The sequence below is a fragment of the Schistocerca piceifrons genome, chromosome 2 (assembly GCF_021461385.2).
Source record: "Schistocerca piceifrons isolate TAMUIC-IGC-003096 chromosome 2, iqSchPice1.1, whole genome shotgun sequence".
Classification (NCBI taxonomy): domain Eukaryota; kingdom Metazoa; phylum Arthropoda; class Insecta; order Orthoptera; family Acrididae; genus Schistocerca; species Schistocerca piceifrons.
The window spans coordinates 484,592,905-484,612,107 of record NC_060139.1 but is presented as its reverse complement, the minus strand read 5'-3'; the positions used below and the strand labels follow the sequence as shown (position 1 = coordinate 484,612,107).

The 19,203-nt window shown below is 38.2% G+C and overlaps 1 protein-coding gene across 5 annotated transcripts in view; it reads right to left on the bottom strand.

Moving 5' to 3' along the window:
* Positions 1 to 5,146: 5,146 nt before the first annotated feature.
* The window catches only part of LOC124776738 (NAD-dependent protein deacylase sirtuin-5, mitochondrial-like), a 109,627-nt gene continuing 95,570 nt past the window's right edge, over positions 5,147 to 19,203 (bottom strand). For all 5 annotated transcript variants that reach the window (XM_047251859.1, XM_047251862.1, XM_047251858.1 and 2 more), the window contains one exon: positions 5,147 to 5,342. In XM_047251859.1, coding sequence (XP_047107815.1) covers positions 5,288 to 5,342 — 55 coding nt within the window. In that variant the 3' untranslated portion in view covers positions 5,147 to 5,287. The remainder of the gene's footprint in view (positions 5,343 to 19,203) is intronic.

Here is a 19,203-nt window from a genome sequence, read left to right as displayed (position 1 = left end):
GAACCCTTGGCCAGAATGTCCACCTTTCTCACAGGTCTCACAAAGCACTGTAGGTTCCTAATGGGATGAAAAAACTAATTTAATACTGCAAGTCTCCCTAAAACTTGTGTATGAGTAATGCAATGCTACTTATTGAGGGAAGACCACACACTTCTTTTGCAAACACAAAGCAAACTGACTAACAGACTGTGTTTACAAACTATGTATAGATATACACTACCAATTTTCAAATTAATCATAACCACTGAAGCAGTGAACTTTGATTGCAATTTCTGTGGCATGGCAGTTGCAATGTATTGTACGTATAATGTAGATGTAAAATTAGAAAGATAGCAGCACACACTGATGTAAAAACCATTATCTTTAATAAAGGAAAAAAATCTGCAGTGTGAGCTATGTTCTGAATTTTATTCAATGAATGACAAGAAAATTTATTTATTTATTTACATTTTCTTTGCATGGAGCCATCGTAATGATGGCTTTTGCAAACATAAGGCTTAATACTATGATTATATTTACACTTATAAAATACACTATATTCTGTAGCTGTTGCTTTATATGTCTATTTTTTACATTTATCACGTTACAACTGATATGCTAATGCCTCATGTTACATTCACTATCTTAAAATTCGTTGAAAGAATATAAACATTTTTCTATTAGAAAAGATTTTAATTTTGTTTTAAAAACATTTCCCATGTACATTCTTAGAGCATTTGGTAGCTTGTTATACCAAATCAAACCACTGATATGTGGACTTCTATCAGTCATTTTTAACGTTGTTCTGTTATGGAAATAGTTACACTTTGTTCTAGTGCTGTGATCATGAACATCACTGCCCTTGATAGCTTCTGTTGGTTGACTTATAAAAAATACAACTATTTTGAAGATGTACAGAGAATATATTGTCAGATATTTGTGCTGCACAAACACTTCATGACATAAATCTCTATGTCCCATCAAATGTATATGTCTTATTGCTTTTTTCTGTAGTAGTAGTATTCTTTTTAAATGTACATCAGCTGCACAGCCCCACAGTTCAATTCCGTAATTGAGAAAGGGGTAAAGTGTTCCATAATATACTAATTTCAGTGCTTGGCTAGGAAATATCTTTGTGAGCTGGCTGAGGAGATATATGGCACTACTGACTTTTCCGCATACGAAATTAATGTGGTATGTCCACCGCAAATTTTCATCAACATACACACCCAGGAATTTACAGTTATCATTTCCTGTTGCAGAGATGTTGCACACACTACTCGGTTAATATATGTAAGGAAGAGAGAGAGAGTCCAAAGATTGAGCCCTGTGGTACATCTTGTAATACAGGTTCCCTGATGGACAGTGAGCTCATGATTTTATTACCTAGTTTGTATGACAATTTAGTGCTTTGCTTACGATTCAGCAGGTATGTGGTTAGAAGATTCATGGCTTGATCCCCAATACTATAAGATTTTAGCTTTTTAAGAAGTACCCTATGGTTTACCGTATCAAATGCTCTTGTCAGGCCCAAAAATATACCTGTAGTGTGCATCTTCTGGTCCAACAGACAGTAGACTTCATGGATGAACTGTGTAACTGCTGTGGTTGTACTGAGCTCTTTTCTGAAGCCATGCTGCGAATCTACAAGCAGTTTATGTTTTGTGAAAAAGGCACTTACTGTTAGCTGAAAAAGGATAATGTTTTCGAATATCTTACTAAAAGTGGGAATTAATGATATTGGTCTCTAGTTGGAGTCATCTTCCTTACTTCCCTTTTTATACACTGGTTTCACTTCACTCATTTTTAGAACTGTTGGATACATGTTTTCTCTAATGCTGCAATTAATCAGGTGAGTAAGAGGTTTAGAGATTTCTTTTAAGCACACTTTAGTAATAGCACTGGATATGCCATCCCATTCAGATGATATTATTATTATTATTATTATTATTTTAGCATGTGTATATTGCCCTGCGAACCTCCTGCTCATTCACTTCCACAAATTCAAATTCGGTACACTGGGTTAGATGGCATCGGGTCTCTACCTGTGAATCTACAATATGGCTTGATTGTTCGCCAGAAATGTAGTAGTTATTAAAAATATTACATATAGTATCTGGGTTTTTTATAATGCTACCATTGTGTCTTATGCTGAGTGGTTCCATGTTCATCTTGTTGGGACCTTCTCAGTGTTTGTCAATCAGCTTCCAAGATGCTTTGCTTATGTTGTCAGACTGTTCTATTGTTTTGCTGTTAATCTGCTTCCTCAGGTTAAGAATTTCAGTTTTAAAAGTTTGCTTGGCCCTATTGTATTTTTCCTTGAAAACTTGCATAGCAGTAGCTTTATAAAGATGGTTTAGATCATGTACTTGCTGCCTGAGCCTAATCAGATTTGGTGGGAGTTTTAGTCTAGGATTACTTCTATTTTGACAGTGTTTACCTACCTTCTGGACAGTATTTAACTTCTGGATCTCTCTGACTGGGCAACTATATTCATAATGATGCAGTAGGGTTGAGTAGAATTCATTCCATATCTCATCCGGCCCCTTTACCTGGTACACAGAATTCCATTTCTCATTCGCTAGTTTGTCTTTAAGAGCATTAATATTTGAGGTATTCAGCATTCGTTTCTTTAGTGCAATTTTTGTTATTTTAAGCATAACTGAATTTATGTATTCTATCACCAGCCAGAAGTGGTCAGAATAAAGAAAATCTTTTACTGTAATTTACCTACCTAAAACATCTTTGTTGATTATAGCATAATCTATTCTAGTAGAACATGTGTCTGTCACTCTGGTGCCAGATTTCACTATATTTACAAGATTGAATGAGGTCAGTGTTCACTTCTAAAGACAGACTTTGTCTTTAAACAGGCTCCATGTTCATAACAACTTAGAGCACAGACTGTCAACAGCACACGAGTACAATTATTGTACTAACTGCATGTAACAGTTTGTTTGTATGTGCACTGTTTATAAGACCATTGCAGCTGGGTGTGGTCAGTGCATGGCTTAATTCAAGTGCAGTTAATAGTATGCTTCTTATTTATGTGGTAATAAAAAAGTTCAGAACTGCTGATACTACAGACACTTTGAGATTCTCAACAAATTAGCTATTTTATCAGCCGAGAAAAATTCCTCTCCTTACGATAAATATGAGACACACACACACACACACACACACACACACACACAGAGAGAGAGAGAGAGAGAGAGAGAGAGAGAGAGATTTAATGTGTTGAAGAGGGGATTGCCAAATTCACCCCCCTTCACCACCACCACTACACCACCTCAATACATCCATCACTTTTGATTCCAAGCACTCTTCCATCCTAAGGCTACTGTTCACTTTCAGGTAAACTGATAAGGTCTGGGGTCTTTTGAGCCAAATCCAAACATTTGGATGCCAGACAGGCAGATGAAAAACATGGAATCATTTAATACAGCTGTGTGGGCCTTGGCTGTACATGCAAACATACATGTGTGTGTGTGTGTGTGTGTGTGTGTGTGTGTGTGTAATGTTCATGTAAATCCCAGTTTATATATAGATGAATCCTGCAGTAAGAAAGAAATGGTATATTCAAAATTGAAACAGAAACTGAAATCAATACAACCTGTTGCCAAAAGACTTACTGTTATTTCTGAAACAATACATGGAGGAATCTTGGAACTGAAAAACAATTAATTTGAATTATATGAATCAAAGCTATGGTACTTCATACTGCTGGGTTTCTTGAGAGTGAGATGTTCCACAAAATTCATGTTCAAATATTGAGATAAGTGTAGGATACTGGAACTGAGGCAGATTAAAATAATTTTCATAAACCTTATATTGAACTACCTAAAAATACTTGAATTTACCACCAGCTACATATTATAAATTCCGTACCTCAATAAACCAACATAAATTATGTTAAAAGTTCCTGTGTCAGGAAACTGCATCTTCATTTACAAAACAGTTCATAAAATCTTCTCTTATTTTCTTAGCAAAAATGGTGGTTCTGGATCTCCCCCCCCCCCCCCCCCCCCCAATTTCAAAACAAAGAGTAGGAGTTCCGTCTTCAGTATTTTCATGATCAAAACATTCAGAGAGCGAGTAAAAATTTGGTAATGACTGTATTAAGAAACTGTCCAATACACTGGTCATTGGAATGATGAAATTACATTTTTGCTTCCTGAGTAATTTTAATTTGAAATACTCAAAATGTTGTTGCCAAAATGATTAATTATTTTCAACAATTTGGCTCTATCTTGATGCCTGGAAATTCCTGAACTCCGAATATTCTTGCAAAAAGTAGTTTCACAAGTTGATAACAAAATGGCAGTCTAGTGGCAATATCTCTAATTCTAAGTATAACTGTAAGTCTTCTGTTCAAACTCTGAAAGCAGTTACAAATACTTTGCAGAAAACTACTGCTGTCCCAAAAACTCTGTCATGCAGTTTTTGTAAAAGATGGGCATTAAATGTATAACTTGTCATTCTGTACTTACCCCTCCAACCTTAGTGCATTTCATGTGTTCAGGCATTATTTTCAGCTGATAAAGAAACATGGTTAAGTGTTAAGGGTGATTGGTTAAAAGGATTGTGGCTGGCAAACTTGGCCCAAAAGTGTACTTTGAATTGTGAATAGCCAGAATAATTACTGTGCATCAAATTCCTCTCAATGACTACAAAAACTGGAATTTCTGGTAACTGGATCATTAACCCAATGTTCTTTGAAACCACTGTCAATAGAGATGAGCATTATCGAATTTTGATAACTTCTACTCTCAGTTAAAGGAACATAAAAGACAGCACTGCTCTTTTCAGCAAGACAGAGCTCTCTGCCACACATCTTGCCAACTATTGTCTTATACTCTTGAAGCCTTCACAGAAGAAGACACAATAAGCAAAGGTTTGTGCTCACCTCATTCTCTGAATCTGAATGCTTGCAATTTGGAGATAGTATTACATAGACAAAATAATGACAAGTAGCAGAGCTTCAAACCTCAACAACTCTTGAGACACTTGCTTTACACATAAGGTACAACAAGAATATTTCCAAATTGTGACAAAACTTGTTTTTAGAATTTAAGTTCTTTGCTTCAGAGAAAAAAGTAATGGGGTCTGAGCTGTTGGAAAAACAGTGAACAGTTACAAAATGGAAAGGAGAATGAATCAAAGCAACTGATTTTTTAAAAACATTTATCACTCAGGTAACACAACATTTCAAATATATACATTTTTTTTTCAACAGTTTGTCATTCTCATCAGAATACTATTACATTTGATTTAAGTCCAGATATAGAACATAAATGTTTCAGTAATACTACACTGACAGTGCTTCTGGAACAGTTGATCCACATGGACCTTCAAAATGAAATCTGAAACAAAAACACAGCTACATGTATTTGACAAAACAATGTGGGAAATTATCTTTTTAAGATCAACAAAATATAGTAAACCTCGTAAGGTTTTTCCCTCTCTCAGATTTTTATTCAAAAATAAATTAGCTAGAAGTTGAAAAGAAGTAGGAATTAATGAAGTACACAAGGATCAACTGGATATCAGTGTCAAACAACATACCATAAAAGGCCATGAAATGAACTGATGAACTGAAATTTTGTAAACATTGAAATATCTAGAAAAATATCCTGAAGGTTATACACGCGCGTGCGCGCGCACACACACACACACACACACACACACACACAAGCTGAATACCTGACATTGACCAAGTATACATGTATTCCCAACTCCTTTCACTCCACCTCCTCTTGCCCCGCTCCCTCCTTCCCATGTGTGACCCTCTCCTCATCCTCCTCATCCACCCCTCTCTTTCTCCCTCCCTGTCCCTGTCTCTCATTTCCTCCTCCACCCACATCCCAATAGGAGGTTGCTGGTTCTTAACCCCAAGTATTTCTTTCCAGACAGTAAGTACTATGTACAGTGTACGCCTGATTATCTGTGTACGGATTATCTGGTTTGCAGATAATTTGTGCATCTAAAATGCACATGCATCACACACACACACAGAGACTGGCAGCGCAGGATGCTAACCCAGATTGACAGTGGAAGATGACTGCATGCACACAGAGACATCAGCTGCTGATGCTGCCTCTACTACCCATCCAATAGACATAGTCCTGAATATATGTTTGAAAATATCTGAATTATCCATGTATCATCTCCCCCATGTTACCCACAATAATTGAGAGTACAGTGTATACCAAGTTTGACTGACATTTATCCAAGGGTTTACAATGAGCTTTTTACCGGTGGCTTTGCACATGTATTTCACATATATTCTCTACATTTACATCATCAGGGTTGCCACAAGTTTCCCAATTTAAATTCCCTGATTTCCAGACAAGTTTTAGCGTTTTTCCCTGACAAATTTTGAGATCTCAAAAAACTGTAAGGATTCCTGTATTTCTCCCCCGTGTGTGCAAAAATCTGAAGTATTAACATCAACAACTTTTATAATGAATTGTTTTTAGATGGAGAAAGCAAACCAAATGGTACATGTGTTTCATTAAGATCACTGTTGTTATTTCATTTCAATAAAATGAAACACATCTGGTGACAAAAACGTGCATTTCCTTGGTGCTGCAAGACAAATTTAAAATATCTTTACTGTTTTGAGAAATAATGTCGGAAAAAAGTAGGCCTCTTGAAAGAAGTATATAAGGCAGGAAAGAGTTGTGTAAGCCAACACTATAGGTGACCACGAATAAAATGTTGGTTCTACTATGTTTGTTATTGTCGGTTATTATCCACCGTGTTATGTGTATTCTTTTACAGGTATTGTATGATTTTTCTTTTGAGAAATATAAGAGTACATAACGTACGAACAACCAGTGACTGCCACAATTTTCTATTTCTTATCGTCCAGTCTTTCTAATCTATAAACTACTTTCGAAGTGCCAAAATATACTACAATAATAAAATGTCTATACAACGCTGCACTGTACAATGTACTTATGGTGAGACAGTCGCAACTCCTTAAATCCATCGCCCATGGCTTATAGCCTGCCAAGGAGCACTACAGTCCTTGGTTAAACGACGAAAATCCAACGCATTACGCCATACACAGACAGATCCGGCATGTGGACAGATCAGTGACACTAGATCCAACGTGCGTGGCCTGCACATTAATGGGAAATGTTGGGCTTCAGATCAGCAGGCCTGATCCATTAGAGATACCCGTAGAAATCGCCTGCGGTTTTGGCCCGGCGCGGAAATCCACTCATGTGGCCAGCTATCCTTGAGCCACAGGACACCAATGAAATGAGGCTGCCGTGATCAATCCATATAACAGATAGCTTGTTCAAACATTCTGAGAATCAATAACAACTCACTGGAACAACTGACTGTAAAGATCGTTGCTGATGCGCAGACATGTGTAAAAAAGACAATCACAATCTCAGAACTAAATTTTCGGTCATAGACTTTGTCAGAAAATGGAATACACACGTGAGTGCACTCTCTCTCTCTCTCTCTCTCTCTCTCTCTCTCTCTCTCTCTCCCTCCCTCCCCCCCCCCCCCTCTCTCTCTCTCTCTCTCTCTCTCTCTCTCTCTCTCTCTCTCTCTCTCTCTCTCTCTCACACACACACACACACACACACACACACACACACACACACACCAATTCACACGATCATCAGACAACCATGCACACATGGCCACCATATCCGCCTGCTGTGACAAAAATCTCTGAGAATCAGATCCAAAGAAACCACTCTTCACACCTGCCTGTCTCTCGACGGCAGCTGCCCTGTTGCGCTAGTTGCAGCACTGACTGCAAGCTGCAGGGAGTGGTAGGAAGGGGAGAAGCTAGAGGAATGAAGAAGTAGGGAAGGGCCGCACATACTCAGCTGTGTCCAGCCAGTGACGATGTATGATATCTCAGTAAACAAACCATTTCATGCACAAAAGCGAGATTTTCCAGTGTTTTTGTTGTTTTTCCTTTTTTTTCCAAATTTCCCTGACATGTTTGAAATTCCCTGATTTCCAGAGCTTATGGCAACCCTGATCATAATCTACGAGCCACCTAATGGGGCGTGGCGGAGGAACTTCTGGTACCACTAACTGATCCCCACCCCACCCTATTCCACTGGCAAATGTTTCGTGGGAAGAACGATTGTCAGTAAGCCTCTCTAGTGAATTTCACCCTGCCGTTTCATTTTCATGCAGTTCATTGTTTATGCCACCTACGGCATCTTATCTCCTCAACTACGTTCCATACAATGATATAATTTTGCAAGTACATTCAGTGGTGTAAGTGGGTACACTCTACAACATATGTTGGGATTACAGTTAATAGTACAGAGTAACAAATCAAAACAACATGAGAAACATAGAAGTAGATATCCTCGGTGTAGCAAAGCAGCTTAAATCACTTAATAAAGGCAAGGCCTCCGGTACAGATTGTATACCAGTCAGGTTCCTTTCAAAGTATGCTGATACAATAGCTTCATATTCAGCAATTATATACAACCACTCACTCACAGAAAGCTCCGTACCTAAAGACTGGAAAATTTCTCAAGTCACACCAATACCCAAAAAGGAAAGTAGGAGTAATCCATTGAATTACAGGCCCATATCACAAATGTTGATTTGCAGTAGGGTTTTGGAACATATACTGTGTTTGAACATTATAAAGTACCTCAACAAAAATGATTTATTGACACATGGTGAGCACGGATTCAGAAAATACTGTTCTTGTGAAGCACAACTAGCTCCTTATATTCCTGAAGTAATGAGTGCTGTTGTGAGGGGATATCAAATTGATTCCATTTTTTAGATTTCCAGGTGGCTTCTGACACCGTTCCTCACAAGCATCTTCTAACCAAACTGCATGCCTATGGAATATCATCTCAGTTGTGCAACTGGATTCATGATTTCCTGTCAGAAAGGTCACAGTTCTTAGTAACAGATGGACAGTCATTGAGTAAAACAGAAGTAATATCCAGCATTCCCCAATGACGTGTTATAGGTCCTCTTATTATTCCTGATCTATATTAATGACATAGAAGACAATCTGAGTAGCCGTCTTAGATTATTTGCAGATGACCCTGTCATTTACCGTCTTGTAAAGTCATCAGATGACCAAAATGAATTGCAAAATGATTTAGGTAAGATATCTGTATGATGAGAAAAGTGGCAACTGATTCTGTTGGCTCCCACCTACATAGGGAGAAATGATCATCATGGTAAAATAAGAGAATTCAGGGCTCACACAGAAAAATCTGAGTGCTCGTTTTTCCTGCGTGCCATTCGAGAGTGGAATGGTAGAGACAGTTTGAAGGTGATTCACTGAACCCTCTGCCAGGCACTTTATTGTGAATAGCAGAGTAATCACAAAGACATAGATGTAGATCATGCATAATGCAGCAGTTTACTACATAAACAGTGAAAAACTTTTTACCTTTCATCATTTTGTCAGGGTTGTTAGTGAGAACAAATTTTACAAATGTCTGAAATTATATGCAAAGTTTGTTGCAAGTGGCAAAGTACTCTCATTCTCAAATACTGGATGAGTTATGTCTTGGGCTATACTCCTTTCTCACCTCCACCCCTTTTAATAGGTACAAGGTTCACACCAAGACAGTAAGTGACATGTGTACCAAGTTTGGTTCAAATTGATCCATTAGTTTAAAAGATGTGGAACATACATAATACTTATACCAATGAGCCAAAACATATGACCACCTTCTTAACAGCTTGTTTGTCCATCTTTTGAACGAAATATACAGGGTGTACATAAAGTCTGGGAACACTTTCAATTATTTATTGCACAAGAAACAAACATTATACAGATACCATACATATGCCATTTTGAAGAGAAACCCTGAAAGTTTTTTTTTTTCCATGTATACCGCCACAGCGTAGTTTTGTAATTTGCTGATAGTCAGCACTATTCGCAAACATGGCGGGTTCAGGTGCGTAGCTGTGTTGAAAGTGTTCCCCCGACTTTATGTACACCCTGTATAGCTGATAATGTGTATCAGGGATCCAACAATTTGTTGGTAGGTTTGTGGCATTAGATGTCTACATAGGTCATGCAATTTGCGTAAATAACGGGCCGCTGATATGTGTACGCGGTGATGGCGTCTGATAGAGACCCAGATCGGTTCCATAGGATTACATCAAGCAAATTTGGTCACTGAGACATCAACATGAGTTCACTATAATGCTCCTGAAACCACTGTTGCATGGTTCTGGCTCCAAGGCATGGACAATTATACTGCTGAAAGATGACATTACTGTCAGGGAAGACATCAAGCACGAACGGACGCATGTGGTTCGCAGCTGTCAGCGTGTCTTCAATTAGTACCACAGATCCCATGCAAGTGCAGGAGAATGTCTCCCAAAGCATAATACTGCTCCCACCAGCTTGCATCTGTGGTGTGCAGCACATTCTGAGCCATCATTCACCTTGATGACAGCATTTGTGAAAACAACCATTGACTTAGTGTAGCAAAAGTGTGATTCACCTAAGGATGCAACACATTTCCACTGATCAACAGTTGAATCCCAATAGTCACATGCCTACTGCAATTGTCAGCAAATTTTGTGTCAATCAGCACTTTGAAGTTAGTGCTTGTGAACTAAAGCTAGATAATGTAGTGTTGATATTAGCAACTGTGCACAGGTCCCCATTAGGAGAGTGAGAGCTATTCGTAAAAAAGTTTGTGACTCCCTATTACGCTGTCTGTCAGACAACAAAGAGAAGTTATTAATTTGCTGTGATTTCAATGTGAACTTTCTAAGCAATTCTGATAGGAAAAGTGAACTATAAGTGTTCTTAATGACATAACTTAGTGATCAGCTTCCCTACACATACAGCTCAAGGCAGCAGCAGTCTAATAGATAATATATTTGTGCAGTAAGAGGATGTAAAGCTAACACATGCTTTCCCTGTGACAAATGTATTATCAGACTATGATGCACAACTGATTAACTTACAAAATTTAGCAGGGTGTACAGTTCAGAAACCAGTAAGTAAAAGTGTAAGGCTGGTCAGGTCAACCCAGTATCTGTAGAGCACTTCAGAAAAAGTTTAAGAAATGTTAATTGGGGAGATGTATATAATGAGCCAAATGTCAATGACAAATGCAACATATTTTTTGATAAATTTATATCGCTTTTTGAACACTGTTGCCCCCAAAAAATTACTAAATGTAACACCAAACAGTTTTCAAAGAAACCTTGGATCACTACAGATATTCAAGTGTCTTCAGAAAGGAAAAGAAAATTGTATGAGGCAGCAAGAATTAGTAAAGACCCAGAAGTAATTTTATACTATAAAAATTATTCTAACATACTGAGAAAAGTTGTCAGAAAATTAAAATATTAGTGATGAAATTAGCAACTTGGGCAATAAAATCAAACCAGTATGGAATGTTGTTAGATGAGACACAGGAAAAGTAACCACTGGGAGGTAGTATTACTATTAAAGAGAATGAGACCATCTTAACCAATAGTACACAAGTAGCTAACGTATTTAACAACCATTTCTTATTTGTGGGTGAAAAAAATTGGTGAGAATAGTTCAAAAGAAAAAGCCAAGCAGTACACCGAAGAGTCAGTTTTGCAAAATCCTAGTCAGATTAATTTTAATTTAACAACCTCTTATGAAATAAGGAAAATCATTAAATCTTTGAAAAATAAATGTTCTGTTGGAGTAGATGACATCTCTAACAAGCAGTTACAGCTGATGTTCGAAGTGTCATCTTTAATGCATCAAGAACTCAAGGTATTTTCCCAGACAGGTTAAAATATGCCATTGTCAACACTATCTACAAAAAAGGGGACACCACAGATGCCAATAATTACTGGCCAGTATCCTTGCTCACAGCATTTTCAAAAATTGTTGAGAAAGTAATGTACTCAAGAGTGGTTAGCCATCTCAGCAGTAATGAGATACTTAGTAAATCACAGTTTGGATTTCAAAAATGCTGTTCCACTGAGACAGCAATATACAACTTCACTGCCCACATAACAGAGTCTTTAAACACTAAAATGTCACCAAAAGGAATTTTCTTGTGACTTATCCAAAGCATTTCATTGTGTGAGCCATGACATTATGTTACAGAAATTACAATTCTATGATATAAATGGAACAGCATATGAGTGGTTTAAGTCATACCTACAGGACAGGAAGCAAAAAGTTTCTTTATATGCTTTGAGTGATTTAAGAAAGTTTCCCACTTCATCTAACTGGGGTGAAATTACATTAGGTGTTGCACAGGGTTCGATCATGGGTCCCCCTCTGTTCTTGATATATGTGAATGATCTCCCTTCTTATCTGAAGCAAGAAGCTAAACTGACAATGTTTGTTAATGATACAAGCACCATTATAAATCCAGTAAAAGAAACTCCAATAGAAAATGATACAAATAATGTCCTTGGAAAAGTTATTGATTGGTTTTCTAGAAATGGGCTTGCTCTGAACTTCAAAAAAACACAGTACACTGAATTTTCTACTGCAAGGAGTACAGATCCTTCAATAAATATAACACAGGGTAGAGCATACAAAGTTGCTGGGTGTACATATAGATGAGAATCTTAATTGAAAAATTCATATTTTGGATTTTCTAAAGCATCTGGGTTCAGCAACTTTTGCAATCAGATTAATTGCTAATTTTGAGGGTACAGAAATTAGCAAGCCATCATACTTTGCATACATTCACACTCTGATGTCACACAGAAAAATATTTTGGGGTAACCCAACACTTAGGCAAAAGTATTCAATGCTCAAAAGAAAGTGGTTAGAATAATGTGTGGGGCTCATAGTCACACATCTTGTAGGCATCTCTTTAAAGGTTAGGAATTCTTACAACAGCCTCACAGTACATTTATTCAGTAATGACATTGTTCTCAACAATATGGACCAGTTTAAAAACAACAGTGACATTCATGATTATAATACCAGAAGAAAGAAAGACTTACACTATCCTCTGCTTAACTTATCTTTGGCACAGAAAGAGGTAAAATATGCTGCTGTAAAACTATTTGATAAATTACCAGATGAAATAAAATGTCTACAGACAACAGTGACAGTTTTAAAAATAAAAAATTGGTTCAAATGGCTCTAAGCACTATGGGACTTAACATCTGAGGTCATCAGTCCCCTAGACTTAGAACTACTTAAACCTAACTAACCTAAGGACATCACACACATCCATGCCCAAGGCAGGATTTGAACCTACAACCATAGCAGCAGCTCAGTTCCGGACTGAAGTGCCTAGAACCACTCTGCCAGAGCGGCAAGCTTTTAAAAATAAATTGAAATCGTATCTCCTTGACAATTTCTTCTATACCATAGATGAATTCCTGAATAGGAATAAATAAATCTATAGGTATAATATGCGCATTTTGTGCCTTTTAAGGGAATAGAGTAGGTGAGAGAGAGAGAGAGAGAGAGAGAGAGAGAAACCACTTGTACATGCACCAGCATTGTGCTCTTTTGGCAGAGACACCACATATCACCATCTATGCTACTTTACAGAGCAGACAAATCTCCAAACCCCATGTTCTGTAAAGAGTCTTGGACATCCAACCATTTAGCGCCTAGTGGTGGCTCCGCTGTCCTACCTCTTTCTGTAGATGCTCATGACAGTAGCACACAAACATTTGACAGCTCTATTGTTTTCAAGAGTCATTCACAGGCTCTGCATACCTAATAATAATAATAATAATAATAATAATAATAATCTGCCCTTTGTCAAAGTCGTTACCTCATTGGATTTCCCCATTTGCAGCCCATATCTATGCTAGGGTGATCCCCCACCTGTGTCTGCTTTGCTTGCTTACTTTCGTTACTGCGCCACATGTCCGCAACACCAACAGGCAGCATCCAACATCATGGTGGACAGTGGTCATAATGCTATGGCTTATCAGTGTATATACATCCAATTTTATTTTATTTTTAAAATAAAGTTGTTATTGCTAAAATGTATTTAGCACACAGAACTTATATCTACCAAAGCACAGTTCCTTTTACGAGTGTGCTACTTCTCTAACTATGGGTAATGCAGGCAGAAATGGACAATTTAATTTTTGCATCACATGAATTGTTTTCATGCTTCACATGAATTGTTTTCATGCTGTATCAAGAATTTAATTAACTTTTATATTAGACTGCTAGATTGATTACTCAATGTGTGTGGGAGTGGAGTGTGGTAATGTTTGCAATCTCCATGATATTTTGATAAAGCCATACACGCCTCCACACCCTTCTGTGTCACTGTGAATAGCATGCACCTAAAGAATGTTTGCTGGTCTAAGCTGGGAACAGATTTCATGTATGCATGAGCCGGGGACTGATCAATGCTACCACTCCTCTAGTACCACAAATTCCAACCATAGTTCAGTGGCTATCACAAGGCACAGCAGGAAAGTTTTGCTTTTTGCTCAAACTGCAACAAATTAAAAAAGACAAAGAAAACAAAATATGAAATGCACCACTTGGATGGATGGCTCAAGGCAATATACTTATTAGTGGGAAACATTTGAGAGTTTCCCATTCTGTATGGAAAGAATACAAAAACTAACCAAAACACTCAAATGTGTGAAAAAGTTTCATAATGGTAGTTTACATGTTGAACCACGAAATGTTCAGCAGGAATATGCAGCAGTTGTAATTCAATCAAATATGAGGAAAGGTTTCAAGAAATCTCTTAAAACGACATTGATGATGATGAGGTCCCATACTCCGAGGAGCATAGGGGACGATGCGGGAGACCCGCACTGCTGTACTAGGCAAGGTCCTAGTGGAGGTGGTTTGCCATTGCCTTCCTCCGACCGTAATGGGAATGAATGATGATGATGAAGACGACACAACAACACCCAGTCATCACGAGGCAGGAAAAATCCCTGACCCCGCCGGGAATCGAACCCGGGGCCCCATGCGTGGGAAGCAAGAATGCTACCGTAAGACCACGAGCTGCGGACAAATGAGATTAAAGACTTATAATTTGACTGGTTGCCGGCATGTGAGATCAAAGTGAGCAACATACTGAAGGGAAACATTGATGTATTGGAGAAAACACCTGCTTTAATACTTATTGTGCTCTGCAGTGTGGGTATATTATATTAAGACTGGAATTGTCTGCTTAAGAGGAGCCTAACTCATTATGGTGTTTCAGCTGTCAAAGATAGAGTACATCATTCTTCCTTGTAAGGCCAAACAAGCTCCAACGGAAATTCATGGATCAGAAACATTATATTCATCACCACAAATATGTGGCAACCACATGGTTTAGATTATGGACTGCAAAGTACAGATTGTCCCACAAAGTGGTTTACGTTATTTAAACTTTAAAAACTTTAAAAACAAAAGTAGCAAAAACTATGAATTTTTTAAGCCACATAGATGATCATGACATAACTGTTGATGTTTTACTGTTGAAGATGTTCAAAATGTCCCCTATTGGCAGCAATACAGCATGTGCAACACTGTGAAACAGATTGTTAGATGTGTTATGTTTGCTGTTGAAATAGATTTACAGGCAGTCACAATTGCATCTCTCATATCATCCAGTGTACATCACTTTGTGGCATAGATGGTACCCCTCCCCACAGAAAATACTTTAATGGCATTAGATTCAGAGATCTGGGTGGAAACAATACTTCCTCATTGACCTATGCACCTCTCAACAAATATTTCATCTAGGAATTGCCGCATGTCACAATAGTAATATGACTGTGCACTGTCTTGTTGAAAAAAGCAATCATCATCTGAGTACAGTTGAAGAGCTGGTAAATTTGTTTCTGCAACATGGTAAGGTACTTTAAACCTGCCACTGTTCCTTCAAAAAAGTCCTCTGATGCACATACCACACCACACTGACAACCAAGGAAGATTAACAGTTTGTTCTTCTGTAGCATGGGGATCCTCTCTTGCTCAGTACACACAGTTATGGAAATTGATTATTCCATTTGATTTAAACATTGCCTCACCAGACCAAACAATGAAATCAGTCCACTGTTCATTATCACAAATCCATTCACAACATCCATGGTACCCATCCAAATCAAACTCATTCATCATGCAGAGCAAACTAGAAATGTAGGGTTTCCACCTTGCTTGCTTTAAAATGGGATGAACACTTGCTCTGCTTACACCTGATTCATGCACAGCTTGCCATATGGTCTTCTTTGGAAATTTTGTGAAAGCTTGTACCACTGCATCCACCCTTATTTTGTCTGCTACTATTTCATTTCTGCCATAATGTCCCTTTTTCAGATCATACACACTTCCTTCCCCCTCAAATTTGTTGCATAATTTCGTTCTTGTTACATGTGAAATTGGCACAGTACTAAACTTCGCTTGCAATTGTCTCTGCACTTCTTTCATGTTTTCACATTTCCAATAACACTTTAAAACCCACTTTCTTTGCTCCAAAGGCAAGTTTTCAGCCATCTTGTTACTTACATGTAGTTACTGGCAACTGAATGTACACACAAGAGAAACATTCACTGGTTGTGAGAGCACCATATAATCACAACAGGATCAAGGTCATCATTAATACATCCTCAATTATTAAATGAAATTACAGTTAAATCCAGACCATTTATCAGCTTACAGGCATTGATAAATATCAACGGGGACAGTTGAAAATGTGTGCCCCAAATGGGACTTGAACCCAGCATCTCCTGCTTACATGGCAGATGCTTTATCCATCTGAGCCACTGAGGACACAGAGGATAGTGCGAGTGCAGGGACTTATCTCCGGCACACTCTCTGTGAGACCCACATTCCCAACTTACTGTCCACACACTACATTTGTCGTGCTCCTGTCCACTATACTCATTACTTGTGGCAGTCAATCTACTGATTACCGTAAGAGTTCAGGCAACGTGAGTGCTTCCGCACTGAAAAAGATCTTTGGCCAGTGAGGCTTATCCATATGAAGATGGTATCTGTTCTTTTGGGCATGTCCTGAAGTCCATCTTCTTATATCCGTTATTAAAAGTTCAAACAATGTAAACACCTTTGTGGGGCATCCTGTATTTATAGAGGCAAAGAAAATACAAGAAATAACTGTTACTAGACAAATCTCATACATAGAGGTCAAAAAGAAATTAAAAGCATTTCAATTTCTGGCATTTAATATACCTTTTTCTCCAGTCATTAAGACACCAGATACTAAAGAGTTGTGAGGGTATAGACCCACATGCAGCAGATGTTGAACTGTTTCAAGCCCTATATTTCAGAAGATTTAATTCTGCTTGGTAACATACTTCCAATGGCCTCTCACTCTAACATTTATAGTACTCCCTGAAGGGAAGCTACCGAGATGAGTGGTGAGCAGAGAAAACTTTTCATGATATAGCCAGCTGGCTGTTTTTGAATACTAAAACAGTATTCACAACTGGGTGAACATGACAAGCCAGATCCACTATGACACTGACGCAGCCATATTAAAGCACTTTAAACAGCTTAATAGGCAGCCTGGTCCATGGTGGAGCAATAAGTGTCAGCCTGCAAATTGGGACAAATGCACATTTCTGTGATGGTTCAAATAATAACAATCATCATCTGCAGAGAACTTTGCAGCCTTACAGGCTGTGACAGCAAAAGCACAAGAAACAACATGAGAGGCCAAGAACTTGTCATGGCAGACGTTTCTGGACATGAAAAATTATTCAAAGAGTTGCACTAAAACAGTGGAAGCTATTAGGAAGGTGTATTCAAATAACTTGTGAAGACATTACACAGACACTTGCTGGATGTTTAGTTTCAGTCACCATCGCTGATGCATAGGATCCAGCTCTTTGCCGCTATCAGATGCTGATGGAAAAAAAACAGAGGTATATCATTGTCCTTTCTCCTTGTAGAGCTGGATTTGTCATTGCCCAAAACTTCCAAAGTGCTTTTGAATATGACTGAATTCAATACAGCAAAATGTATCCTCCTTGTAGTCTTTAATCAAATCTGGCTGACTGAGAACTATCTGGCTCATCCAGGGCAGCAATATTAACCCCCTGCTGAAACTAGGGGAGAACTACACGTTGGCCAGTAGTTATTCTCCTTACTACAGGCATAGGAAAGATCATGGGTGCAAGGTCAATCAACATCCTAGAATCCAGGACACTTTCTTTGTCTATAACATGTAGGGAAGTTGGTTATATTTTGCTGTGACAATCAAGTGAAGCAAATTAGCCAAGCAGACATGTTCAATACTTGCATACAGAAAATGGTACAAAATTGCTATTTAAAAATTTGATTTGATTTTTTATTGGTCCAGTTTTATCATACAGCACAAATTGTATAATTGATATAGGACACATCAAAGATAAGTTACAATAATATATAGTATTAGCAAAATAGTAGGCAAATTAAAAATATGTACCTATTACAATTAATTTTGTTACGTATTCAGAAATTCTCTGACAGAATAGAAACAGTGCTTTATTAGAAATGCCTTTAGTTTAGCTTTAAATATTGGATGAGTAGCATTTTTTATTTCCCCTGGTATCTTATTGTGTATTATTACACAAATGTTAATTATGCTCCTCTGATAGGTGGGTGTTCTGTGATATTTTTGATGTACATTTGATTTCCCTCTGGTACTATAGTTGTGTACATTTTTGAAACTTCCTGGCAGATTAAAACTGTGTGCCGGACCAAGACTTGAACTCGGGACCTTTGCCTTTCGTGGGCAAGTGCTCTACAATCTGAGCTACCCAAGCACGACTCACGACCCATCCTCACAGCTTCAATTCTGCCGTTACCTCGTCTCCTACTTTCCATACTTCACAGAAGCTCTTCTGCGAACCATGCAGAACTAGCACCTGGAAGAAAGGCTATTGCGGAGACATGGCTTAGCCACAGCCTGGGGGATGTTTCCAGAATGAGATTTTCACACTGCAGCGGAGTGTGCGCTGATATGAGACGAGGTACTGGCAGAATTGAAGCTGTGAGGACGGGTCATGAGTCGTGCTTGGGTAGTTCAGGAGCAGGAGCAAAGAACAAAGGAGTTGTTTCTTGTTTTATTCATTTTTTTGGGTTCATACTGAAGTGATACTTTCTGCACTTGCACGTGAAAGGCAAAGATCCAGAGTTCAAGTCTCGGTCCGGCACACAGTTTTAATTGGCCATGAATTTTCATATCAGCGCACACTCCGCTGTAGAGTGAAAATCTCATTCTGTGTACATTTTTGTTCTGTAACAGTTTGCCTGTTTTGAGGAGGTAGTCCCTAGTGAACAAGATAGTTTCATAAATGAATAAC